Raw genomic sequence first — 26,341 nt, forward strand, 5'->3', positions numbered from 1 at the left:
GTTATTATTTTTTAATGTACCTATTTACATGATTATAAGCTCTGCTAACAAACTCTCCAATCTCCATGCCTCATGTTGCCCGCCCTCTGCCGACTCAGCATAAGCTCCTCATAATTTATCTCCACTGACAATTTGGGCCCTACCCCCCCCAACTCCCTTCTTCCTTGCTTACACTTTGTTTGGGATTACTAGCTTGCTCTTGGGTTTGGGTCTCTAACATGACTTACAAATTTAACACATTTTATTATTTTCAACAGTGGGCAGTTTTTTCGAAACTTATATCCATAGAACACAGTTAGATATAACTGTCTAGATTACCGAGTCTGCAACATCTTGTTATTACTTATGATGAAGTTTGTAACATGTCCTCGTCCATTGTGTACTAAAGCAGGTGCACTCCAAAGGTGTTAATATTGAGTTTGTGGAAAACTTCCTTATGGACCTGGAAAGGAAGTCAAAAGGTATCTTGATTTTTGCGCATCTCTTACATAAATATAATTGTAAATGTCAGTTATTGATCAACAGCAACTTTTTATCCTATCAACACGACAATTGGGTTGTTTTTCCCCCTTCTTTTTGAGGCTTTCAAATGCTACTTTGGCAGTTGTAGAGAAATAGCTAATTATTTCTGTCCTCACCTGTCGATAGATACTTGGTCAACAATCTTTCTTGCAAAGGCTCTTTGCTCAGTTCATGCAACTTTGAGTTAGCTTTATAAAGTCTACCTTTTTTAAGTAGTTTGTGACATGCCTAAACTTTTGTAAGATTTTGTCATGTATTATCTAAATAATTTCTCATGTTTTTGTTATTATGTCTTTATTTTGTGTCGGGACATTATTTCCTTTATTTCAGTAATTTGTTACCGTTTTTAATGGGGATTAAGAGTTTAGTGTTACTGTAAATAAATAGAGGCTAGTTCTTTTATTCTGGTTAGTGCCTTTTTAATTTGCTTCATGGCATAACACATCAATATTCATGGTATAATAGTCTCCACTTTCTCTTATCCTTTCCTTCCTAGATCTTTGATATTCTAATAAACATTTAGTATACTATATGAATCAGTATAACCTGAACCAATATAGGTTATGTAAGTGAAGTCCAATTACTAATTCCCACTCAATAATAGGTTTCTCATTTCTCCCCATTCCATGTTTAGTATACCGTGTTTCCTTTCATTTTATCAGTTGAAGCAGCTTCCTTGGAAAAGTCTACAGTATGGGAAACACGTGGTAAATCTTTTGAGATGTGGATTTGTCCATTGGTATATTCACTTATCATCTACTGCAACGACGTCATACTAAGGTATGCTGGTGTGGTCTTACTGAGATACTTAAATGTTGTGAATGAAAAGGCCATTATTTGTTAGCAACAAGGAATAATTTTACTTTCTCTATTCCTTTTTTCACACACTAATTTCCTAGCTCATTGTACTTCCAGATTGTGTCAAGATATTGTTTTTTCCAAAGCTGAGGTTGCTGAGCTTCTTTTGCCAAGTATTTTTGTCAATATTGCTGCAAGGAAGGATCTGGAGATTGATCTTCATAAGCTAATCTCCCTCCAGGTTGTATTCTAGAGCTGGAAACTGGAAATTTTGGATATCCTTTTTCTTTTTTTAACAACAGTTGATTGAGTTATTCGTGTTATTTTATATTGATATGGTCTGGGTGTAGGTTTTATTTTATCAACTCACTGCATTATTATACTGCTATCTATGTTGCTAAAATATGTGTATTTTCAACTTAAAGAACAAATAGCTTATGCTTTCTAGAAATATATTGATATTTAATTGTTGAGTTTGCAGTTGAAGGACCATATATTTACTGAGTCGAATAAGTTGGTCAAATCTATTCAAGTGGTGTTGAATTGCCTTAATGAACTTCGTATATGTCATGTCCAAGAAAGATCTTCTTTGCCATCGAGGCGTGAAACATCCAAGGTAAATATAAAATATTAGAGGATAGAAGTATGATTAGATCATAAATTGGAACTACTTTGTTATAATCCATTTGAATTATCATTTGTTTCCAGTTTCTTTTGTAGTTCATAGTCAGAGTTTTTCATGCATGATATTGTTGCACTGTGCGACAAGGCTTTGTTGTTGTTGCTATTCTATTCAAAAGATAATTTGTAGATATTCCAACGGACCTTAAGGATCATAAACCAAGTTAAGAATACTGAATATGTCAATTGTTTTCAATTACTTGCTTTATTTTTTGGCAAAAATAGTGGGAGCAGGATGTGCAACTATGATAACCATGGATTTTGTGCAGAATTCTAAACCTTCAAGTTACACCTCAAAAACCCGGTCTACCCCAGCGAAGGCAAGAGAATCTGGTGCTGGTTCAAGTGCACTAGCAAAATCCGTATCCTCATGGGAGAAAGTATCATCCTCTTTGTTATTTTGATCTTTTTAAAACAGTGCATAGTTTTTCTGGTTGAAGTTGACATGATTTATTATTTTGTTTTATCTTCCTAGGTGTTTTGGCTGTCTATTGATTATCTACTTGTTGCCAAGTCGGCAATCGTAAGTGGAAAAATTTCTGTACTTTATTTCTCTTTCTTTAACTGTTTCCATTTTCCACTTAGAGTCCATTAATCTCTTCTTCTTTTTCTCTTGTTTTATCTTCTTTCTGTGAATTTGGTTGTGTTTGTTTCCTTTTTAGACTTGTGGATCATATTTTACTTCAGTCATGTATGTGGAGCATTGGTGTGAAGAGCACTTTAAAGGTATGACAGTTGGAGGCCCAGATTTCTCTCATAATGAAATGGTAAGTTGTACTGAACATTTTGATGAATGGGGTGCACACACACCATAATCATGCTTGCGACTATTTTACATGTTTCTCGCTGATTGCTTTGTGCACATCAGTTGCCAGATCATATTGAGATACTTGTCTCCGCCGTCACAAGAATTAATGAACCAGATAGCTTATATGGAATTCTTCAATCTCACAAGGTAAGCCAGCATCATCTTTTGATTTTGTAGTTGCATCTCTTAGCTTGGTGAATAATATATTGTTAAGTAACAAGAAGACCTAGAAATGGTTATTTGATATTTAACATGGATCTTCTGATTTAATTGCCTGACTAAATGAATCTTCTTTTATACTGATGTCTTTTTTTTTTTTTTTTCTCTAAGACTTCTTTGCACTAGCTACAGCTGTAAAGTAAATACCGAATTGTATGCCTAATAGATATAACTACACAAACCAGGCATGAATGGTAACAGAAACTCAGGCCCTCTCGATCTGGGTTCTGGGTTCTTAAATTATGATTGAGTCATAAGAATGGAGGTTTCATGGATCAAATCGATCTTCTGACCACTTGGTCTCTAAGACTATTAGTCAATACCTTTTAAAGGTTTTCTTGGGGACAAAATGACATTGAGAATAAGAACAATTAGTGTACAACTACAGTAGAATCGTAATTCAACACTACATCTATAGATATTATTTGCACTATACAAAGCATTTGAACAACAAAATCCATACGGAGCTGAGATTGTTGCAATTTTTAACACCTTCATTCCCTGATTATTGTCATCCAATCATCACATGGTTGTTGAACAACTGGCAAATAAAATCATTCATTTAGGTATCTTATTTGGAAGTGGATTTAGACCATTTTTTAATTTTTCACTGTTAATATATTTTGGTTGTGTGACCCTGATTTCTCTCTTGTATTTTACATGGGCTGATGTAAATAATAGTTGACTTCTCAAATAATCATGTTTGAGCATGAGGGGAACTGGGGAAAGGCTCTTGAGTATTATGACTTGCAAGTGCGATCAGGTGTGTCAGGGCGGAAGAATGACAATTCTACGAGATTGTCACTGGAACAAACTGGAGCAGCAAATCCATTGCCATTTGCCTCGGACGCATATGAGATGCAGCAGAGCAGACCGTATAAAGGGTTAATTAAATCATTGCAGCAGATAGGCTGTACACATGTACTTGACTTGTATTGCCAAGGGTTGACATCAAGCAAAGACCAGCTTCAGCATGATTTAGAGTTTGCTGAATTGCAGTATGAATCCGCCTGGCGTGCTGGGAACTGGGATTTCTCTTTACCTTGTGTTGGATCCTTTCCTCCTTCAACTGATGATATCAAACATGACCATTTTAATGAAAATTTGCACAGGTAATATGGTTAAGATTTATGCCTATGTTATTTTAATCCAGAATGTGTTGTTCTAATTCTTGAAAAGCTCGTCTAATTATTCTTTTATTCAGTTGTTTAAGGGCACTCCAAGAGGGTGATTTGAGTGATTTTCAAAAAAGACTGAGGGATTCAAAGCAGGTAATATTTATTTCCTTTATTGTTGTTGTGCTTGTGGACTCCATGCAGTTACTAACATTTTACATCTTATAGGCACTTGTGTGGAATATTTCTCATGCAAGTGAGGAGAGCACCGAGTATGTTCACCTAACCATCATTAAACTTCAGGTACTTATTTATACCTTACATAGATCCTTGATTTTTATCACAACTACATCTATGTTTTCTAGCTCTGTTTTGAATGCATTTTGTATATACCTTGCAATGTTGGTGTATATCAATATCATCATGGCAACCACTGAAGACTTGTTATAGTATGGTGTGAAGAGCGTCCAGTTGTATTGGTAGATTTCACTATTCAGATGCAAATGTGAGCATGTGTATGGAAAATACCTTGGAAGGTGTTTGGAGTGCATGATGGGATATAATCTAAGAAGCTCTGACAATCCATTAAGTTGCCATTTCCATGTGTCAGTCACTCGCACTTGATGACACTCGTCAAACGTGATGGAATATATATCTCCGGACATGCTAGACACACCCTATTACCCTAAGACAGTCATTGTCACATGACTAAACCTTTCTTAACCAGAATATGAAAAAATAATCTTTGTAGATGCTCTGAACACGGTCTGGACTGTGTTTGTTTCCTGCAAATGTTTTAAGCAAGTCTCTCCATGTGTTTACTGATGCTTCATAGGATAGAATGAATTTGAATCCCTTTCTTATGTTTGTTACAGTTACATTTTGAATTCAACAATCTCACTATAGACATGATACATGATAGGGCGTAATGGTGTTGTTTGTTCCATATAGCCAATCTCACCTAGTGGGATAAGGCTTTGTTGTTGTTGTTGTTGCTGCTGTTGTTGCTGTTATAGTTTTCTAAATTTCTATCAAGAACTGTTTGACTCAACAAAATATCTTATGCTTATACATTTGTTGTTTTTCTCCTTATCTGGGTTTTTGGTGTGGAGAACTATAGTTATTCTTGGGACTCGCTTTTTATGCAACCAAAATGATAGGAGTCCTTCTTGAATTATGGTCCTTTTAGGTTTCTAGGCTAAATAAATAGTGATCTTTTGATCCACCTGGATTCCTGACATGCAAATCTCATCTGCAACTCATAACTTATTCGTTATATATATCCTCTTTCACCTTGATAAACAATTTGGAAGTACAAAGTTTCCGTTTAAAGTTAGAAGCCAGAACATTTATTTGGGCTAGTGTGCTTGATCCAAGAATTATCATTGCCGTTTTCTAGGTTCAAGGGTCAGATGAGCCTATTTCTCCTTATAGATATGTATTGCTTTACTCACTGACTAACTTTTTATGGAACACTTTATTATGCATTTTTGCAATATAGGTGGTGTACCCTGCTGCCTCTTTTTGTTGTAAGGTGCCATATATGGCAATATTTGAAGTAACATTTTTCTTGCACTTATGTTGGTAATTCTTGACAAGGTTATTGTGTGAGATAGGATTGGACAGTTGTGCTTTATAGATGTTTTATTGTTTGTTTCTGCTTTTGCTTATTGTTTGATAGATTTCTTGTCCTGCCATCTTCAACCATTCTTCTCTCAATAGTATTCTCCTTCTGCTCTCCCCACTCCTCCACTCTTCTAAAAAAACGGTTTGGCAGATGCTTCATCATATTGGCATGGCTTGGGATTTACGATGGCAAGATAATAGCACAATGATTAGTATACAGAAGCAAAATGTAACTTTTGAGCCTGTGATACCTTCAATTGAAAAGGTATTTGGTGCATTAGTCTGCCTGGCAGAAACATTTTAGAATTCTGGCAGCTATTTGTTCCTTTCTGATTGTCTATTCATTGATTTTGATGCATTATTATTTTTTCATTGTCAACTAGCTGTCACGGATGGATATGGATTGGCACTCAATTGTGCAACGGATGCAACTTCATATGAATTTGCTTGAACCTTTCATAGCATTTCGTCGAGTTCTACTTCAAATTTTAAGTTGTAGCGATTGTATGTTGCAACACCTACTTCAGTCCGCCTCCACTCTTCGTAAGGTACACCTAAAACCTCAATCACTGTTACAGATTTTAGGTGGGTCTGCATTTATTTAAGTTTAACAATAATGATATTTTGATGCAGAATTTTCTTTCCTCTCCTCAATATAAGCTATTCTTCCTATTTTACAAGAAAATATTAGATGAAAATCATTCATAAATATGCTTTTGCTAACAGCTTTAGCTTTTGGTAGAGTTGGTTTACCCTAAGCATGTTTAATGTTTGTTTCTGGTCCCCATTCTTCTGTGCATTATTTTTGAGCCTACAGCTTAAACCTTTGGGAGATTTGTTTTCTAGCAAAAGCACTATGCCAACTTCCCTTGAGGGTTTGCTTTTGTTTATTTTTTTTAATAAAATATCTAAATTATGTTAAAACATTTAACACTGATATTTTAACTAAGCAGCATTTTTTTCATTAAAAAACTCCTAAACAGATAGAAGCAGTGTGATTTTACTCTATTAACTTTTTCTTTTTAGATATGTGGTCCTTGACATGGTATTTGACCAACTGTTTAGGGATTTGATCATTGTGTTCCACCTGATTCTAAAGTTTAATTTCAGCACAAAAACTTCTCTTGCAATGTTTGTTGACAGTTTAAGCTCAAGGGTTGTTGCATGAGACGCTATTCTACAACTAAATCATTGATTCTCCAGCTACCATATTGAGCTTTCAGGAGATTACCTTAATAATTATCATGGAATCATGATTCGTTCACATTTTGTTATAGGCTAATATGTTACTCATTTTTCAGGGATCTAGGTTCTCTCAATCAGCTGCTGCTCTACATGAGTTTAAGTTCCTTTCCGTTGAAGTGAAGGAGCAAAATCCGTCCTTATATTGGCTGGGAAGGGTTAGTAGTTGCTGTTTCCGCCCTTGAGTTGGTGGTAGTTAGACAATTACGGTGTGTTTGGTTTGTGTTTTAATTTTCTTTTTTCATTTTCAGTATTTTCTGCTATCAAAATCTTGTGAAAGAAAAAGAGAAAACAGGTGAAAACAGAAAACAGGATTTTATTGTTTTTCTTGTTCTCTTTTTCTTCACAAAATCCTAAAAACAAAAAACACTGAAAATGAAAACACAAACCAAACACATCCTTAGTATTACTATTGTCAAACTTGTCAATTATATGTTAAGTATTGTATTCTGGATGGAAGCTTGAAGAAGCAAAGCTTCTGCGTGCTCAAGGTCAATATGAGATGGCTATCAACCTTTCAATGTATATATCACAAAGTTACCATTCTGATGAGGAAGCTTCAAATGTATGTCGGTTGATTGGGAAGTGGCTGGCAGAAACTAGATCTAGCAAGTTAAATGACTATGACCTTTCTTCTTTGAAACATCTCAATATTATCTTAATTCTTTTTGTTTCTGGTTCATTAAGTTCCTTTTTTTTTTAAATAAAATTACAGCTCAAGAACAATTTTGGAGAAGTATTTGAAACCTGCAGTCTCTATAGCCGATGATGTGAATACTACAGATAAGAAGGCTATGGAAAGGAAATGTCAAACTCATTTTCATCTTGCACACTATGCTGATGCTCTATTTAGGAGTCATGAAGAGCGACTTAACTCCAGTGAGTGGCAAGCGGCAATGCGCCTAAGGAAGCACAAGGTTCCTAATTAACTTATCCCAACTACTACACTTACAACAATCAGATAATATCAATTAGGGTAAAGTATGCATTTTTATCCCTAATGTTTGCCAGAAGTTTAAAAGATATCCGTAACGTTTAATTTATATCAATTTTAACCAAAATGTTTGCAATAAGGTTCAATTCTACCATTACACCTTAACTATGTTTATTAATATGGATTAAAATTGTCACCAACTCGAATACCTGTTATCATTTTTGTCCTCAATGTTTGATTTATGTTTCAAAATTACCTAACTAAACTGTCATTAACCGAGGAGTTGATGCATAGGGGTAGTATTAAAACGTATTTCAAATGTTTAGGTTAAAATTGATACAAATTAAATATTTGGGATATCTTTAAAATTCCTTGTAAATGTAAAGGGATAAAGAGCATACTTTACTGTATCAATTATAATTGGAATTTGATGATAATTTGTATGATCATGATATTTCTCATTTTGCAGACAATAGAGTTGGAAGCACTCATAAAACGATTAAGGAATTCAACCAAGGTGATTACAGATCTTTCATAATTCTTTTTTCTCCTGGTTGGTTGTCTGATGCTCTAACTTAAGTACATTACTTAGGGGGAGAGAACCGACTACTCCAGCAAAATCCAAGAACTGCAAAAACAAGTAGCAATGGACAAGGAAGAGGCCCAGAAATTACAGGTTTTGTGATATATTTGATTAACCACTACCTATGATGAATTTAATATTAAAATAACCCACATCTCTCATTTTGAACTTTTTGGTTAAATTACTTGATCCCTATATTTCATTCAAATCTCCGTATTGTACAAAAATTTTAAATTAGGTCCTTATATTTTCAACATTTCTAATCAACTCCTGAAATGTAGAAACACTTTTCTATCAAGTCCTTATGTCTTTAGACTATAATCAAACCCTATTCTGGATGGGATAAATAGTTTGGTAATCTTCAAAAAAAAAAAGAAACAATTTGGTACAATATAAGGATTTGATCACAAAATTTTTAAACTGTAGGGAGTTGATTGAAAAATATTTGTACAACATAGTGACTTAATTAGAAATGTTTAAGCCTGGTCATTTTTTTTTTCACAACATATGAACTTGGTTACAAACTTTTCAACTATAGGGACTTAATTTAAAGATTTAGGAAAACTATAGGAACTTTCAGAATAAATAAGCCATTTCTTTTATTTTTCAAATTGATAGGTAAACTCTATTTTTATAATTACACTGCTAACCCCATAACTGATTTATTAACTTTTCCTCTGCCTTTCAACGTCGCAGGATGACCGGGATAATTTTCTTAGTCTGGCTTTGGACGGGTACAAACGTTGTTTAGTTATAGGTGATAAGTATGATGTGAGAGCGGTATGGAATAGATTCTTAGTTTCTTTTGCTATTAGTTGATTCATGTTTGTACACTAGACACTATTGAGCTGCAAGATGATTGGAATTCTATGTTTTTCAGGTGTTTCGATTAATTTCCCTGTGGTTTAGTCTTCCATCTCGAAAAAATGTTGTAAATAGCATGCTTAGCGCTATTGATGAGGTATGCTATATAGCATCCTATCAAGTAATCTGACTTATTTAACATTGTATTCTTAGCTTTTGTTTTATTATTTATGAAGAAGAATGTTGTAAATAGCATGCTTAGCGCAATTTATGAGGTATGCTATATAGCATTCAATCAAGTAATCTGACTTCGTTACCATTGTACTCTTCCTTTTCTATTATTATTTATTTATTTAAGACTGAATATTCAGTTATCCAAAAATTACAACCAAAAAACAAAATAAAAAAAAAAAAACAGAAATTAAAAAAAAAAAACTGAGTTTTTGGGTTTGATCTTTATTGTATTTGAATTTTTGTAGGTTCAATCTTTCAAATTTATACCTCTGGTGTACCAGATTGCCTCTAGAATGGGTAGCTCAAAAGATGGACAAGGACCTCTTAGTTTCCAGGTTTGGTTCATCAGTTCTAAAAGCTTCCTTTAGATATTTTCTTTTCTTTTTTTTTTTTGCTTGTTTTCCTTTCTTTTACTTCATGTAAACATGGACTATGCAGTTTGCTTTAGTTTCTCTTGTGAAGAAAATGGCCTTGGATCATCCATACCATACAATACTTCAAGTATGTAACACTTCCTTTTATCTTCTATCAGACAGTTGTGTTGCATGCCATTTGAATTATATTTTTTATTTGGTTTGCACTAGTAAAAATTTGTTCATATTCTTCTGTGGTTGAGGAACACAATCTACATTACTCTCTGGTTATATGTTTTTAATGCGAAATTTTATATTTTATCTCAATTTTGTTTTCCACTTATCTGGGTGTTTGTCTTTCTGTACTGGTTCTAAGATTGATAACCAGATTGATACCAAAGTTCATTTCTATTTTTCTGGTTATATCTTAGCTTCTAGCTCTGGCAAATGGAGACCGTATCAAGGACAAACAGCGTAGCAGAAGTTCTTTTGTGGTGGATATGGACAAAAAGCTAGCAGCAGAAAATCTTCTCAATGAGTTGTCATCTTATCATGGAGCTATCATATGTCAGGTAACATGATAAGTTTTTTGTTGGTCTACTTTTAGTATGTTTTTAGTTGTTAGGTGTAATTCTCAATCAATTAACTAAAACTGTCGCAATCACAGATGAAGCAAATGGTGGAGATTTATATCAGGCTTGCTGAGATGGAAACAAAGAGAGAGGTGGTCGTCATTTTTTCTCTTAGAAAACAAGAGACAAGATATCTATATTTAGTATCCGTTCTTATTGTGACTAGTGATTGTAAATTTATCTCACATCAGTTTCAATGATTTGCTTTCCAAGTAAACCCCACATCCTTATTTTTCTAAACCTTTTTATTGGATTAATTTTGCAGGATACCAATAAAAGGGTGACACTACCAAGGGATTTACGTAATCACCCAGCACTTGAACTTGTGAGTATAGCTTCTAAATTCCTATGTGATAATGACATTTTCTGGTTGATGTTAATGACTGAAGTTTTCATGTGCATGTTCACATATGCTTTGCTAACATGCTATACATATATCTAATTAGTTTGCTATATCGTCCTTTCAAAACTATTTAATATGCTAAACTTATTCGTGTTTCTTCTCCTTTTCTTTTTCTTTTTCTTTTTCTTTTAACTTTGCACTTTCAGGTACCTGTTGTGACGGCTACCATTTCAGTTGATCGTAGTTGTCAATATCCTGAAGGATCTTTTCCTTATTTCAAAGGATTGGTGGATTCAGTTATGTATGTCTCCTTCATTTATAGCCGTTGGTGACGAATTGCTCCTAGCACACATGCAATACTTAATGCTTAAACCTAGTTGATGTTGGTCTGGCGTACAGGGTAATGAATGGTATAAATGCTCCAAAAGTGGTTGAATGCCTTGGTTCTGATGGTTGCCGATATCGCCAACTTGCAAAATCTGGAAATGACGACCTAAGACAAGATGCTGTGCGAGTTCTGAGCTCTTATTGTCTCCTATCTTTTTAGCTTCTGTTGAAATTGTGTTGGAATAATTTTATTTTCAATCTTTCAAGTCAATTCCCAAGAAAGCATATTTGAGAAATATGCTTTATTAATACGTTTTCTATTTTCTGTTAATTCTTAATTGTCAGTATGATATTAGATTAAAGTATCATCTTAAGGTTAACAATATAGATTTCTTACCTTTCTGATTTGGATTATTTTTGTTCAAAACCCTGATGCCATACATTAGCTGGGTCTTTTGGCTAACATCTGAATTCTTGATAGGTAATGGAACAGTTCTTCAGTTTGGTCAACACATTTCTTAGGAATCATCAAGATACTAGGAAAAGAAGGCTAGGAGTACGGACCTACAAGGTATTTTAATGCTTTTATAAAGTTCTTGGTCTCTAATGTTCGTGTTTGGCAGAGAATTTATTAATACTGGTGTGTAAACTGCATTGAGTGCTTTCTTTTAGGTGTGTGTATGTTAAGTGGCCATTGATGATTTAGAAAAATCACTTTTTAGGTTTGTGTAGATTTAAGATGTGAGTTGGTAGCCACAGATAAATGGAGACTCTAGAAAACATTAAAAGAGATTTAACTATGGGTAAATTGAACATAGATACAATCTATGACAAGGCACTATGGCATGGCATCAGTAGCCGGCTCTACCTAAATATTAGTCTTTATTTGTATATGGATTTTATAATAATAATAATAATAATAATAACTTTTTGAGCAGTAAGAGTTGCTTCTCTGAAAGTAAATTTTCAAAATTCATTTAATTATTATTTTTGAAAGTTTTTTATTAGTTTATTGAATGCATCCATGCTGTTAGTTAACAATTTTAAGCAGGGATGTTAATAAAAACTGGTTTGAACCCAGCTGGACTTCATCCAAACCAAATCTTAGAAAAACTAGTGATTCATTATGATTTTCATCTCGTTATTTTCGATAATGTATCCAATATAGATAAATTATATGACATGCTTTAGAGGGTATATTTTGCTGGCAAATGAAATGCTTACAATATCTTTTCATCTTATGTGCAAATTTTATTTTCATGGTGGAAAATGAATTTATTGTTTACCTAAGTTTGTGTCTATTGATTTTTAAGGGACAGGAGACTGAATTCTTAAAATGGTTGGCAATTACTAATTTTGATGCAAATAGGTTGTTCCTTTTACTCCAAGTGCTGGCGTTCTTGAGTGGGTTAATGGAACTCTTCCTCTTGGAGAATATCTCATAGGGAGGTCAGTAAGACAGTTGTTTCTTTTCTTTTTTTTTTTTTCCAACACGAAATTTCTTATTCTGTTCGTTTTTAAAGTTACTGGTCCTCCTTGAATTCAGTATGAGAAATGGAGGTGCTCATGGTCGCTATGGAATAGGGGATTGGCCATTCCTCAAATGTCGAGAGCACATGGCAAATGTAAGCAAATAACATTTTAAGTTATTTCTCAATGAGTGTAGAAATATTTCTTGAATTATGCCGAGGCATATTGCTGATTCAAACAGTAAATAGAGAAAACAAAAAAAAGGGAGTGTGGTAGAGGGAACTCCAAAATAATAAATGAAAAATAGCCATTTGATAATCTTTTATATGTTGCAAAGCTCTGATGTTCGAACTTTTCTTTAAATTCTTACAAGATGTTTTGTTCTGTCTAGTTTTTCAGAATATTACTGATTTAATCTTGAACATAATTAATTGATGAGATCATTGACAAAATAGAATTGGAGGATTCTGAGTTTTATTGAAATTTAGGCAAAATAGATTGTATGCACAGTTTAATTATGCTTAATATGGTTAAGTATGTTTTACGTAAACTTCTAAACACTGAATGTATATTTGAATTTACGAGAGCATAAATGATATAAACAATTGCTTTCATTCTCTGATATATTGAACATAATGTGTCTTGTTTTTATAGGAAAGGGACAAACGCAAAGCATTCGAGGAAGTCTGCAGGAATTTCAGGTTTTTCCCCGCCAATGCTTCTCTTTAAAATGACCTAGGTGGCATAACAACTTCATAGCTTAATGATGTTGCTGTGCAGGCCCGTTATGCATTACTTCTTCTTGGAGAGGTTTTTGCAGCCAGCTGAGTGGTTTGAGAAGAGGCTTGCTTACACTCGAAGTGTAGCTGCTAGCTCCATGGTAGGTGAACTGAACTTTACTTTTCAAGCATGCCTATTTCATTGTTTGGACCATCCTAGTGCTTGACATTGCCCCAAGATATCATATCTAAGTATTAGGTTGTCATTAATCAAGATAAACTAAAGCACTCATTACACACTTGTAGAAATAAAGCAGGTATTGATATCTTCTTGTAAATGATATCTTCCTTATTTCTAACACACACACTGACACAAATAAAATGATAAATTCAAAGAGAGTACTTTATGATACATCATTAGGTTTCATGTGCTATTTTTACCTCCCATGTTGGAAAGCAAACATGTAGCCATTGGTTTTGACCTCTAAAATGATTAAAAAAAAAATTCAAATTGAGTACTTTATGATACTTAATTGCCCGTCTTTGTTATCCTACTCTGCTATTTATTCCACTTTTGTTTTTATTCAATATTAAGTCTTAGAAAAACCTTGCAAACCAAACCCAATCTAAAACTAAACCTTAAGAAACAATTTTTCAAAGAAAATTAAAACACATTGAATTTTGTTCTTTAATCCAATTCAGACAACAAATAAAAAAAATGACAGTGAACCTCGATTAGTCAGGACCATTATCCCCCCATGGTTACGAGTACCACCACCTCATCTGCTGCCATACTCACCATAGTTGCCACTGGTGCTGCTTCTATCTTAACCTTGCAGCACCACCATCTCCAGGCCTTGTGCGGTTTTGCAGGACAATGAAAAGCATGATAGCAGAGGTGATCTTGTTCTTCAAATCAATGAGATGCTCGTGGTAGCTGCAAAGTGGGCCAACCTTTGCAAACTAGTGGGCTATACATGGCCTCATGAGTCACTGGAGGATGTGAACAGAATAGCTAGTCTTAGACTTCTGAAACCATATCAAAATTGGTTCACGTTATTTTTAACCTGTTCAGTAGGTCTAATCTTTTAAACTGCTAAATAGGTTTCCAAAAATAAGTTTAACTGCAATCTGGTTTGGTTCTTGTTTCAGTCAAACCTTGCAACCCATGTTCGAAATAACTCTTAGTTTTAAGCATTGTTTAGCTGGAATGTGAGTTATCTGAAATATTACCAAAATCCCCCTACAATTACTTGGTCTATTTAGTAGTTAATTCATATTTCAGGTTGGTTACATAGTTGGCCTTGGAGATCGGCATGCAATGAATATTTTAATTGATCAAGCCACTGCTGAGGTAGTTCACATAGATCTTGGTGTTGCTTTTGAGCAAGGCTTGATGCTCAAGACACCAGAGCGGGTAAGTCTTCAATTTGACCTTGAGGCATGCACTTATTTCCATCACCATCTAGATTTTTATATTCTCCTGTAACTTCTGGCAGGTTCCATTCAGGCTTACAAGAGACCTAATTGATGGAATGGGTGTAACTGGAGTAGAGGGAGTTTTCCGAAGATGTTGCGAGGAAACACTGTCTGTTATGCGGAATAACAAAGAAGCATTGCTGACAATTGTGGAGGTAATCATACTTCACTCAATTGTTTAGTATGAATTTGATTTGTTCTATATTTTTCTTCATAAAATATGATTGTCCTCTTCAGGTTTTTATACACGATCCTCTTTATAAATGGGCTTTGTCTCCACTGAAAGCTTTGCAGCGTCAAAAGGTATGTTAAACCATCAATGTTATTTTTCTTTATTCATCCAGCATCCAACATCCCAATATTGAGGGTTTATATGAGGGCAGCCTAGTTTGGGTGGCTAGCTGAGATAAAATCAATGCTCATCATAAAAATCGGAATTTAAGCAGAATTTTTAACCTTCACCTTTTCCTTTATAATGACCATTAAATTTTTATATGGTTTTTGGATTTTTAACCTTGTGGCTGGCTATTTTCACAATGCTATTCTCTCTTTTCTCCACAGGAAATGGATGATGATTTGGATACAAGTTTGGAGGAACCTCAAAATGAGTACGAAGGAAATAAGGATGCTGCACGCGCACTTCTGCGTGTCAAGCAAAAGCTAGATGGGTATGAAGAAGGCGAAATGCGAAGTATCCATGGACAGGTAGTTGGTTAACAAATATATTTTCTCAATTCCTTTACATACATGACTTTCTGCAACTGGTCTAAAACATAAACCTGTCAAAATGCAAGTTAACTGTTAGGGCTTGGATTAAGTATTCAGCCGGTAACTATAAACAAGTTGCACATTATTTTTACATTAGCAAACAGGTAAATCCATCTTACTGGATTAAATTATTCAGGTAACCAGTTGTCTTGGATTAAAAAATGAAAATAAATAAAACAAAATAAAAAATCTTAAGCTGTCATTATTCTCCAATTACAGACTTCAACCATTGATAGCATAAACCTTGGCTGAGAAATGCAATATACATGTGATTCTGGTATTTATATTGCAGGTGCAACAATTGATTCAAGATGCAATAGATCCTGAAAGATTGTGCCAAATGTTTCCTGGATGGGGATCTTGGTTATAACTTATAATGGAGTCCATGGCAACCCCTCTTTGTTATCTTGTACAGGCGGCCATTCTTTTGTTCTCTCCATCCACAAATTGCATATTCCGTTTTCTTGTATTATGTAATACTTCATTATTTTGGACTTGATTAAAGATTTTGGGGTGAGTTGTAAAATATTTTCTTGTATTCTGTAATACAATCATTGTCGTTTCATGTTTACTTACAACGTAGAAGGTCTGATGATCTGCTACGTTCAAGAGCAAGTTTTTGTTCCGGCTTCTTTCCGTCAATAATGTATAGGGAAGAAAAAGCAATATTTATTGAGAGAGAAGTGTAATTACCTCTATTTATATATATAGGTTAAATAAATACAATGATTGTGTTGTGGCAAAAAAAGTTAACGTCTTCTTAGACTCAAACGTTAAGTTCATAAATATATATTGTACGTATTAAGAAATTCGAAAAAAAAATGTAACCCTCTAACAGCTAAAGTAGATAGCAAAATTAGAACGAAATCTAAACTTGTACTGAACTAACGGGTATCAGTTAATAAAAGCCAGCTGGGCTGTAAATAAATTAAAAAAATCATCTAAAATCAATTGAAAAGACACTTCTAAAATCTGAAAAAAGAAATTTCCAAAATCAAAGAAAAAAAACATTTAAAATATAACCAAAAAAATTTACAACCTAACAAAAAGAAATATTCGAAACTTAATAAAAAGAAATATCTAAAATAATTGTAAAAGAACTTTCAAAATCTAACCAAAAAAAGCTTCAAAATATGAACACAATAAAAAATTTTAATTATGATAAAAAAAGTATTACTTTAAATTTTAGAAGTTTCAAATATTTTTCTTATAACGTAGAATTAAAAGTAAATAAAAACAAGTTATTAAAATCGAATGTATCAATTCGGATATTTTTTATACCTCATGTTTAAATTTTAGAGGTTTTAAATGTTTTTTTTTAGAAGTAAATGAAAACAAATAATACTTTTAGATTTCATACGTTTAAAATTTAAAGAATTTAGATATTTTTTATGATTTTAAATGTTTTTTTCAACGATTTTAGGTATTTTTTGATAAGTTTTAGATGTTCTTTTTCTATCATTTTAGATATATTTTTGTTAAGTTTTGAATGTTATTTTTTAAAATATAAGAAAAAAACATCTGAAAATTAAGTAAAAGAAATATTTAAAATTATTAAAAATATTCTTTAAAAAAATCTAAAAAAAACATCTAAAACCTAAAAAAAAAAGACACGTCCAAACCTAAGAAAGAGATGTGGAGGGAATGGAAAAGAGATGTAAAGGGAAGTAGGAGAGCGTATATTCTTTTAGTGTAAAACAAATTTTTAAAATTTTAAAATCAAATTCTTTTAAAAAAATTGACTATTTGACTGTCCATAGAGTTAGTTCTTATACTTTTTCACTTTCAATTTAACTGAATTATTTACAACAAAAAATTCTTCATTGAACATATTATACTGTTATCAAGTTAAACATCATGCTTAAGACCAAGACATTTTACTTCTAAGTTTTAATAGATCGCATATCAAACAACACAAATTCTCTTTCAATTATATGCTCTAACATATAATGTTAATTATTCAAAATGCATCCAAATTATTTAAAGTAAATGAAAATAAATTATTAAATTTTAAATTATCTAGATTTTAGATGTTTAAATTTTAGAAGTTTGAGATATTTTTCCTGTAATGTATAATTCAAAGTAAATAAAAGTAAATTATCAAAATCAAAGGCATCAATTCAGATATTTTTTATACCTCAAATGTTTAAATTTTAGAGATTTTAGATTTTTTTTGGGAGTAAATAAAAACAAATAATACTTTTAGATTTCAAATGTTTAAATTTTAAAGGTTTTAGATGCTTTTTTATGAGTTCAGATGTTCTTTTCAATGATTTGGATTTTTTGATAGATTTTAGATGTTTATTTTTTTACGATTTTAGATATTTTTCTATTAAATTTTTTATGTTATTTTTCAAAACATAAGAAAAAATATTTGAAAATTAAATAAAAATATCTAAAACTATTAGAAAGAATCATAAAAGAATCTAAAAAAAACATCCAAAACCTATAAAAATATAACATCTTAGTTTTTTTAATTATATTTATTACTTAATTAATTAAATTTATAATAATTTGAATTTTAACTTTATAATAAAATATTAGAAGATAATGAACTTAAAAAATTAGCATATTTAATTTAAAATTTGAAAATATGAAAATACTAGTTTTAGCAAATTTCTAACCGATAATAAATAACATTTTAAGATATAGTCATAATTAATTCTATATTTATTCGATTTGAATGATCTTTAGTTACATGAAAAGATAAGAAACTAGCTTTATTCCTTAAGTTTAGTGCAAAATCAAATTCAAATTAAATTAGGTAGATAAATCTATTACAAGTTCATACTAACAGTATTTCGTGAATATCTCAAACTGTGGTTTTCCGATTGATTTTTTTTAAGGTTCGTTTTAAAGCGAACTCAATTTTCTATAAATTTGCGTCTAATAGCTCTTTCAAAATTCTAAACGTAGAAAACTTTATAAAGCTTGCAAAATAAAAATTCAGATTAGAGATTTCACCTAAACGCGAGTTAGATTTTTCTAACACAATCTGTACATATCTAAGAGCTATTTGTAGGAATGGCAATCTTTCTCGATGGGGCGGATATCTGTGGAAATTTATTCGTCGAGAAACAGATTTGGGGAGTATTTTTTCCCGTGGAGGGCGGGTACGGGTACCCGTATAATAAATGGGGCGAGGCGGAGAGAGAGGCACCCACCCCATGGGTACCGGTAAATTTAAAATTACAAATATATCCTTATATATATGTTGAGACCCTACCCTAAATCCCAGTCTCTACGCCTTTCTTCTCACTTCCCTCGTTATCACATGAGCACGAGCACGAGCCTCTCTCTCACTCAATCTCTCCAGCACCTCGCCACCTCCTCCTTCAATCCTTCTTCCAATCTTCCTTCTCACTGTGTCGCCGGCCTCCTCCCTTTGAGTCCCTCACGTCGTCGTTCCTGACCTTCCTCCGTCGCAGCCGCCATTCACTGTCTTCCTCTCACGGCGTCACTCATTACTTGTTGCTCATAGCTTCGGGCCACCTCAGATCTGCGTCGTTGATGGCAACTCTACTTTGACAACGCTTCTGCTCCACAAGAACTCTGTATCGTTTCTGCTCAACAAAACTGACGACGACTTTGTTCCGTAGCCAGCCACCTTACAATAAATTGGATGTTCCTGACTTTCTATTAATTGAGAATATATATGTTTTGATTTTTATTTGATAAAATTGCTATAAAATTGAGATTAAATTTTGAATTCTGTTAATATGAAATTGAGTTTAAGTTTAGGGTTTGAATTCTATTAATTGACAAATTTTGGTGTAGAGTTAGATTTTGTTACTATGAAACTAAATTTAGGATTTGCATTCTTACTGTAAAATTGGAACATTGAATTATAATAGTGAGTTTATTTGCATGTCATTGTTAACTGAATTTTTATTTCTTTTTATTTATTTATTTATTTATTTTTGCTCATTCGTTTCCTCCAAACCCGTGGATATCTGAATATCCAACGGGTACGGAGTCCCTGTTACCCGTCACGGGGACGGAGCGAGAACAGGGAGGGTTTTTGGAGGCAGGGGACAGGGGGCATGTCCCTACCCCCATGGGACCCGTTGTCATCCCTAGCTATTTGAGTCTTTTTTTCTCATTATATTCTCTCTTTTTTATATATATAAAATGTTCTAGTTAACCTATCTTCTCTATCTTCTATTATCTTTATAAATTGTCATTCATATACTTTCTCCACTTCATTATAAAAAAACATTATTTCTTCTCACTTTCTTACTCTCACTCTAAGCCCTTCACCAAACTATTCACAAATTTCACTCATATATTGTTGGAGAATATATCCTCTCTAAACTATGCAAATTTTGGAATATGCAAAGTCTAGCCGTGGAACAAAACTCTCTTTGCTAACGAATCATATCTATTTGCATTGGAATATATATAGAATTTCTACAAATTTCACTGAAGGTAAGAGTTTTATACTACTTTTTTATATGTCATATCTTAAATGTTTTTTAATATAGATATTAGCATTGCATGTCATAATATAATGTCTTTTTATTTCATACACATTATGCATTATAATAACAATTTTATATATATTAAAGAACTGAGAGAATGATTATTCGATAAGGGAAAGTGACCCATAAAGACAAGATAATTGAAATAATCCTTCAGTAAGGAAAGGTAATCGAAACGAGATTATCCTTCAGTAAAGGAAGGTGATTGGCAAACTATTGGAATAAGATCTTCGGTAAGGAAAGGAGACTCCCATCAATTTTATATAATAATATCTCTTTGTTGCATACACACTAAGCATTATAATAACCATCTTATGTGCATTAAAGAATTGAGGAAATGATTCTTTGGTAAGGGAAGGTGACCTCCAAAGACAAGATATCAACATGATCCCTCAATAAGAGAATGTGATCAATCGAAATGATTTTTCGATAAGGAAAGGTGATCACCAAAATTTTTTGGATAAGAACCTTTGATAAGAAAATAGAACTCCTATTTTTTTTTTTTTGGTTTGAGCTCAATACATTTCAAAGTTAAAGTTAAAAGTATGCTTAAGAAAAGTTAAAATCTGTTTCATGTATTGCATAAGAGTTTTTTGGTCACTAAAAGATTGTTTTCTTTTCATGTAAAGAGAAGTTAGAAGAATGTCAAGAAAAGCCAAGTAAAGGTTCATGTGTTTGCAGTATGTATGATTTAATGTTACAGGCATTCAGTCATGAGTCACATGTGTCATAATATAAGTAAATGAGAAGCATCTAAAGATTACATTACATGTGTCATAATATAAGTAAATGAGAAGCATCTAAAAATTACATCACTCCAACTAATAAAGACTATTGAAAATAATAATTGAACAACATTGCTTCATCATTGTTTTTATTTTAAAACTCGGAGTGGTTGGGGATGGATACGATGACACCATATACATAAACTATTGAAAAAATTTTGTTTTTCACCCCTCTTTCTGTACCACCTTCAAGAACGACGCAATACGAAGTAATACACTGGTCGATTGAGCTGAAAAGTGAAAAGACCAGTGCACTATTATGAGTAAGATATCAAGAACGTAGATACGAAACGTTAAGCGCTGACCCAAATTCATATTAAGGAGGGAAAATAGTCGATTGTTTTAGTCATAGTTATACAAATAGTTATACAAATCGAGAGAATTGAAATTTTCTGTGTGTGTTGTTAGTTTTATCTTTATTGAGTGACTACAATTGTGATTATGATTTTTTTTTTGTGATTATTTAATACGAGTAAAGTTTGTCATTGTTCTTGCTTTTATAATTTGTATTTTTTGAAAAATATCATAAATTTTTAATATCAACAGTCAATAAATTTAAATAAAACTTAAATTTAGTTTAAAAATATTAGGGTATTATAAAAAATATGTATGAAATCTATAGAAGAGATGTGAAGAAAAACGAGAAAAGAGATAAAGAAAAATAGGAGAACGTATATTTTTTTAGCATAAACTAATTTTTAGAATTTTAAAATCAATTTTTTAAAAAAATGACTATTTGACTCCATATAAAATTAGTTTCTATACTTTCCTACTTTCAATTTAGCTGAATCATTTAAAAAAAACAAAAAATAAAAATAAAAAAATCTTCATTGAACATATTATACTATTATCAAATTAAACATCATGCTTAGGATCAAGACATTTTACTTCTAAATTTTAATAGATGTCACAATCGCATATCAAACAACACAAATTCTCTTTCAATTATATGCTCTACATATAATGTTAATTATTCAAAATGTACTCAAATTATTAAAAGTAAATGAAAGTAAATTATTAAATTTTAAATTATTTAGATTTTAGATGTTTAAATTTTAGAGGTTTTAGATATTTTTTATAATATACAATTAAAAATAAATAGAAGCAAATTATTAAAATCGAAGGAATCAATTCAGATTTTTTTTATAATACAGATGTTTAAATTTTAGAGGTTTTAGATATTTTTTGTAAGACCTACATCAGTTGTAGAGGAGAACGAAGCATGCCTTATAAGGGTGTGGATACCACTCCCTAGCATGATGCGTTTTGATGAGTGAATGCCGTGAGGCCTTGTGTGTAAAAGCGGACAATATCGTGTTAACAGGTGGTCTGGGCTATTACAGATGGTATCAGAGGCAGAACCCGGATCGATGTGCCAGCGAGGGCGCTGGGCTCCCTTAGGGGTGGATTGTAAGGCTACATCGGTTGGAGAGGGGAACGAAGCATGTCTTATAAAGGTGTGGATACCTCTCCCTACCATGACACGTTTTGATGAGTGAGTATGGGGGCTTCAACTAGCATTCCTATCGTCAAAGGCAAAACCGTGAGGCCTTGTGTGCCAAAGCGGACAATATCGTGTTAGCGGATGGTCTGTGCTCGATGTGCCAGCGAGGACGCTGGACTCCCTTAGGGGAGTGGATTGTAAGGCCCACATCGGCTGGAGAGGGAAACGAAGCATGCCTTATAAGGGTGTGGATACCTCTCTCTAGCATGACGCGTTTTGACGAATGAGTGTGGGAGGAGGGCTTCGGCTAGCATCCCTATTGTCAAAGGCAAAACCGTGAGGTTTTGTGTGTCAAAGCGGGCAATATCGTACTAACGAATGGTCTGGGCTATTACATTTTTTTGTAATATACAACTAAAAATAAATAAAAACAAATTATTAAAATCGAAAGCATCAATTCAGATTTTTTTTATAACTCAGATGTTTAATCTTAGATATTTTAGATATTTTTTTGGAAAGTAAATGAAAACAAATAATATCTTTGAATTTCAGAATTTAATTTTAAAAGTTTTAAATATTTTTTTCTATGATTTTAGATGTTCTTTTCAATAATTTTAATATTTTTTTATAAATTTTAGATGTTCTTTTTTTATGATTTTAGATATTTTTTCTATTAAGTTTTGAATGTTATTTTTTAAAATATAAAAAAAATCTAAAAACTAAATAAAAAAATATTTAAAACTATTAGAAAAAATTATAAAAAAAATCTAAAAAAAAAAACATCCTAAACATGAAAAGAAAAATCCAAAACCTATAAAACAAAAGATATTTCTAAAACCTAGGAAAGAGACGCAGAAAAAAAGGGAAAAAATGAAGAAAAATGAAAGAGCGTATATTTTTTAGTGCAAAAATAATTTTTAAAATTTTAAAATTAAATTTTTTTAAAAATTAACTATTTAACTGCATATAAAGTTAGTTCTTATACTTTTGTCATTTTTAATTTAACTGAATTATTTGCGACAAAAAAAATCTTCATTAAACACATTATAATATTACCAAGTTAAACATCATGTTTAAGACCAAGACATTTTACTTTTAAGTTTTAATAGATACTGCAATCGCATATCAAACAGCACAAATTTTCTTTCAATTATATACTCTAACATATAATATTAATTATTCAAAATGCATCCGAATAATATCCTTAAATAAATTAGATCAACAGGACTTTTATAAATATTTCAATAGTTATAAAATTAAAAAATTTGTATTATTGTGATAATGTGATTAACCATTTTTTTTATACTATATAGTAAATTGTGTTTTTTTCATGTTATTTAAATAGTTTTATTTTATTTACCATTTAAATATAATTTTATGTTTATACATTTCAATCACCTATATATTAAGTATTAATTGCATCTACTTTTTAATTGTTTAATATTATAACTATAAATTTTTTAAAATACAGATAGAAAATGAAAATAAAGTATATCATTGATTAAGGTATATTTTCAGTTATTATAATAGCAATTTATATTCTAAATTATTTTTGTCTTAATGCAAAATATTAAAAAGTATGAAACTCGTCAGCTTTACTCTAAAATCTATAAAAAAAAAAATCAATAAATCACAACACAAAATTCAATTGACTTATATTATAATTGAAGAAATAACTATTATAGTTCAACTTCAGTATTAATCTCTAAAAATAAAAATTAAATTGCAATCTCAAATATATTAAAATTTAATGTGGTTATTTTGAACTAGTTACATTAAGTATAAAAATTTAGATTCTAGCCCGCACGTATGCAAATTCAGATCACCTATAAAGTAGGACAATTTTAACTCTAACTATTAATAGTGTTTGTTCATACCCTGTCCCAATAATAATGGCTCAGGTCCAAATAGAAAGGCCTAATCCGAAGAATTAAGTCTGGCTAAGTGCCGACCTTCATACAAGAAGTCGGTGTCGACTACGACTTACTGCGAAGAAGTCGGACATGAGGTTAGCTGGCGGATAAACGCTCATTTGAATGAGTAACCGCCCCTAAAATCTCTCTAACCGCTTCATCAAGCCATATCCTAACCTCCCTAAGATAAAGGGACGGTTAACACCCAAAAGATACGGCACAACTCCAACGGTGGTTATTGGCTCACCACTACAAATACACTGACACCCCTCAGGTATCTCTAAGCCCAATACTCTCTAGACCTGCTCACACTCTTGCTAACTTAGGCATCGGAGTGTCTTTGCAGGTACCACCCCCTCTCCTCGTACAAACTACTCGGACGGAGTCACCCGAGTTGCACATTCATTCGGATATCTCCTCCTCCACACCTTTGGGCCAACCTACGCCATCTACTCTATTAAATCTCCGGTTACCAACCGTAACATTGGCGCCGTTGTCGGGGACCCGAGAGATCATCCATCGATGGCGGACAGATCCCACGAAGAAGGCCATGTGGAGACAGATTCTGAACAAGAGAATCTGGACACAGGCAATAACAATGCGGACCTCGCCCTCCACCAGGAAGTTGACAATCAGCATAGAGAAGGCACCTCCGGAGTGAAGAACCCGAAGGTAAATTCCTCAGAAGGGTGCGAATCAGAAAAAGGAGGACCATCCCATGTAACTGAACTCATGGGATTAATCCACAGCCGCCTGGAACAGTTAGAACACGAGCGGGAGCGGCAAAAGGAAACCGAAAAGTGCCTAAAAGAGGAGATGGAACGACGAAAAGAGTTGGAAAGAAAACTCTTGAAGTTAGAATCCTCCCTCAAAGGTCGTAACTCCCGTGATGAACAAGAAGAACTGCCTTTAGGAGGGGAGGATCCTTTTAGCGAGGACATAATGAGAGCAAAGGTTCCGAAGAACTTTAAAAGCCCTGACATGGACCTCTACGACGGAACCACGGATCCAAAGCATCACCTGAGTAATTTCAAAAGTCGGATGTATCTAGCCGACGCTTCCGACGCTACGCGATGCAAAGCTTTTCCGACCACTCTATCAAAAGCAGCGATGAAGTGGTTCGACAGCCTCCCCCCGAGGTCGGTTACTAGCTTTGAAGACCTCTCAAGGAAGTTTTTGATGAGGTTCTCAATCCAGAAAGACAAGGTGAAACATGCACCGAGCCTCCTGGGAATAAAACAGGAGGTCGGAGAATCTTTACGAGCCTATATGGAAAGGTTCAACAAAGCTTGTTTGGAGATCCAAGACCTACCCACAGAGGCAGTCATAATGGGGTTAGTCAATGGGCTCAGAGAAGGTCCCTTCTCACAGTCCATATCTAAAAGACACCCCGTTTCTCTAAGTGATGTACAAGAAAGAGCTGAAAAGTACATCAATATGGAGGAGAATGCCAAATTGAGAGACCTGAGTTGGCGACCTGGACCCCCTCCCTCAACTAAAGAGAGGGAAAGGGAAGCTAAGAAAAAGGAAGAACTCGGTCTCGAGAGGCCAAGGAAATATCACTCTCATACTCCCCTAAAAGTTTCCATAGTGGATGTATACAGAGAGATTTGCAACACTGAAAGATTGCCACCCCCTAGACCCATTAAGAATAAAAAAGGGGGGAGTTGCAGCGATTATTGCGAGTACCATAAAATATATGGTCACTCCACAAACGACTGCTACGACCTTAAGAATGTGATAGAAAAGCTGGCTAGAGAAGGTCGGCTTGATAGATATCTCATAGAAAGGTCGGACAGTCATGAAAAGAGAAAGCGAGATGATATGGATAGAAGAGACCCACCACCGCAGACCCCAGAGAGACATATCCATATGATCTCAGGAGGATTTGCGGGAGGGAGACTCACCAAATCCTCTCGCAAAAGACATCTCAAAAGAGTCTATCAGGTCGGGGAAGAGTCACCCGGCCTTCCTACCATTTCATTCACAAAAGAAGATGGGCAAGGAATAATCCCTGGACATGATGATCCAGTGGTAATAACTATGATCCTAGCAAATGCC

At 33.2% G+C, this 26,341-nt stretch overlaps 1 protein-coding gene across 1 annotated transcript in view; it reads left to right on the forward strand.

The window, feature by feature from the left end:
- Nucleotides 1-16,392, forward strand: part of LOC107471056 (serine/threonine-protein kinase ATM) — a 43,003-nt gene extending 26,611 nt beyond the window's left edge. The window contains exons 41-77 of the mRNA XM_052255705.1: nt 392-461; nt 1,185-1,302; nt 1,438-1,561; nt 1,802-1,936; nt 2,271-2,381; nt 2,477-2,524; nt 2,664-2,768; nt 2,870-2,956; nt 3,710-4,140; nt 4,233-4,299; nt 4,372-4,446; nt 5,921-6,034; nt 6,153-6,317; nt 7,071-7,169; nt 7,472-7,623; nt 7,727-7,928; nt 8,415-8,462; nt 8,538-8,621; nt 9,225-9,308; nt 9,409-9,489; nt 9,812-9,901; nt 10,005-10,067; nt 10,351-10,491; nt 10,587-10,643; nt 10,817-10,876; nt 11,101-11,195; nt 11,294-11,402; nt 11,703-11,792; nt 12,591-12,670; nt 12,768-12,846; nt 13,346-13,392; nt 13,472-13,571; nt 14,696-14,827; nt 14,910-15,044; nt 15,127-15,192; nt 15,451-15,594; nt 15,950-16,392. Coding sequence (XP_052111665.1) covers nt 392-461; nt 1,185-1,302; nt 1,438-1,561; nt 1,802-1,936; nt 2,271-2,381; nt 2,477-2,524; nt 2,664-2,768; nt 2,870-2,956; nt 3,710-4,140; nt 4,233-4,299; nt 4,372-4,446; nt 5,921-6,034; nt 6,153-6,317; nt 7,071-7,169; nt 7,472-7,623; nt 7,727-7,928; nt 8,415-8,462; nt 8,538-8,621; nt 9,225-9,308; nt 9,409-9,489; nt 9,812-9,901; nt 10,005-10,067; nt 10,351-10,491; nt 10,587-10,643; nt 10,817-10,876; nt 11,101-11,195; nt 11,294-11,402; nt 11,703-11,792; nt 12,591-12,670; nt 12,768-12,846; nt 13,346-13,392; nt 13,472-13,571; nt 14,696-14,827; nt 14,910-15,044; nt 15,127-15,192; nt 15,451-15,594; nt 15,950-16,027 — 3,966 coding nt within the window. The 3' untranslated portion in view covers nt 16,028-16,392. The remainder of the gene's footprint in view (nt 1-391; nt 462-1,184; nt 1,303-1,437; nt 1,562-1,801; nt 1,937-2,270; nt 2,382-2,476; nt 2,525-2,663; nt 2,769-2,869; nt 2,957-3,709; nt 4,141-4,232; nt 4,300-4,371; nt 4,447-5,920; nt 6,035-6,152; nt 6,318-7,070; nt 7,170-7,471; nt 7,624-7,726; nt 7,929-8,414; nt 8,463-8,537; nt 8,622-9,224; nt 9,309-9,408; nt 9,490-9,811; nt 9,902-10,004; nt 10,068-10,350; nt 10,492-10,586; nt 10,644-10,816; nt 10,877-11,100; nt 11,196-11,293; nt 11,403-11,702; nt 11,793-12,590; nt 12,671-12,767; nt 12,847-13,345; nt 13,393-13,471; nt 13,572-14,695; nt 14,828-14,909; nt 15,045-15,126; nt 15,193-15,450; nt 15,595-15,949) is intronic.
- The last annotated feature ends 9,949 nt before the right edge of the window (nt 16,393-26,341 follow it).

The sequence above is a fragment of the Arachis duranensis genome, chromosome 10, assembly GCF_000817695.3.
Source record: "Arachis duranensis cultivar V14167 chromosome 10, aradu.V14167.gnm2.J7QH, whole genome shotgun sequence".
Taxonomy (NCBI): Eukaryota; Viridiplantae; Streptophyta; class Magnoliopsida; order Fabales; family Fabaceae; genus Arachis; species Arachis duranensis.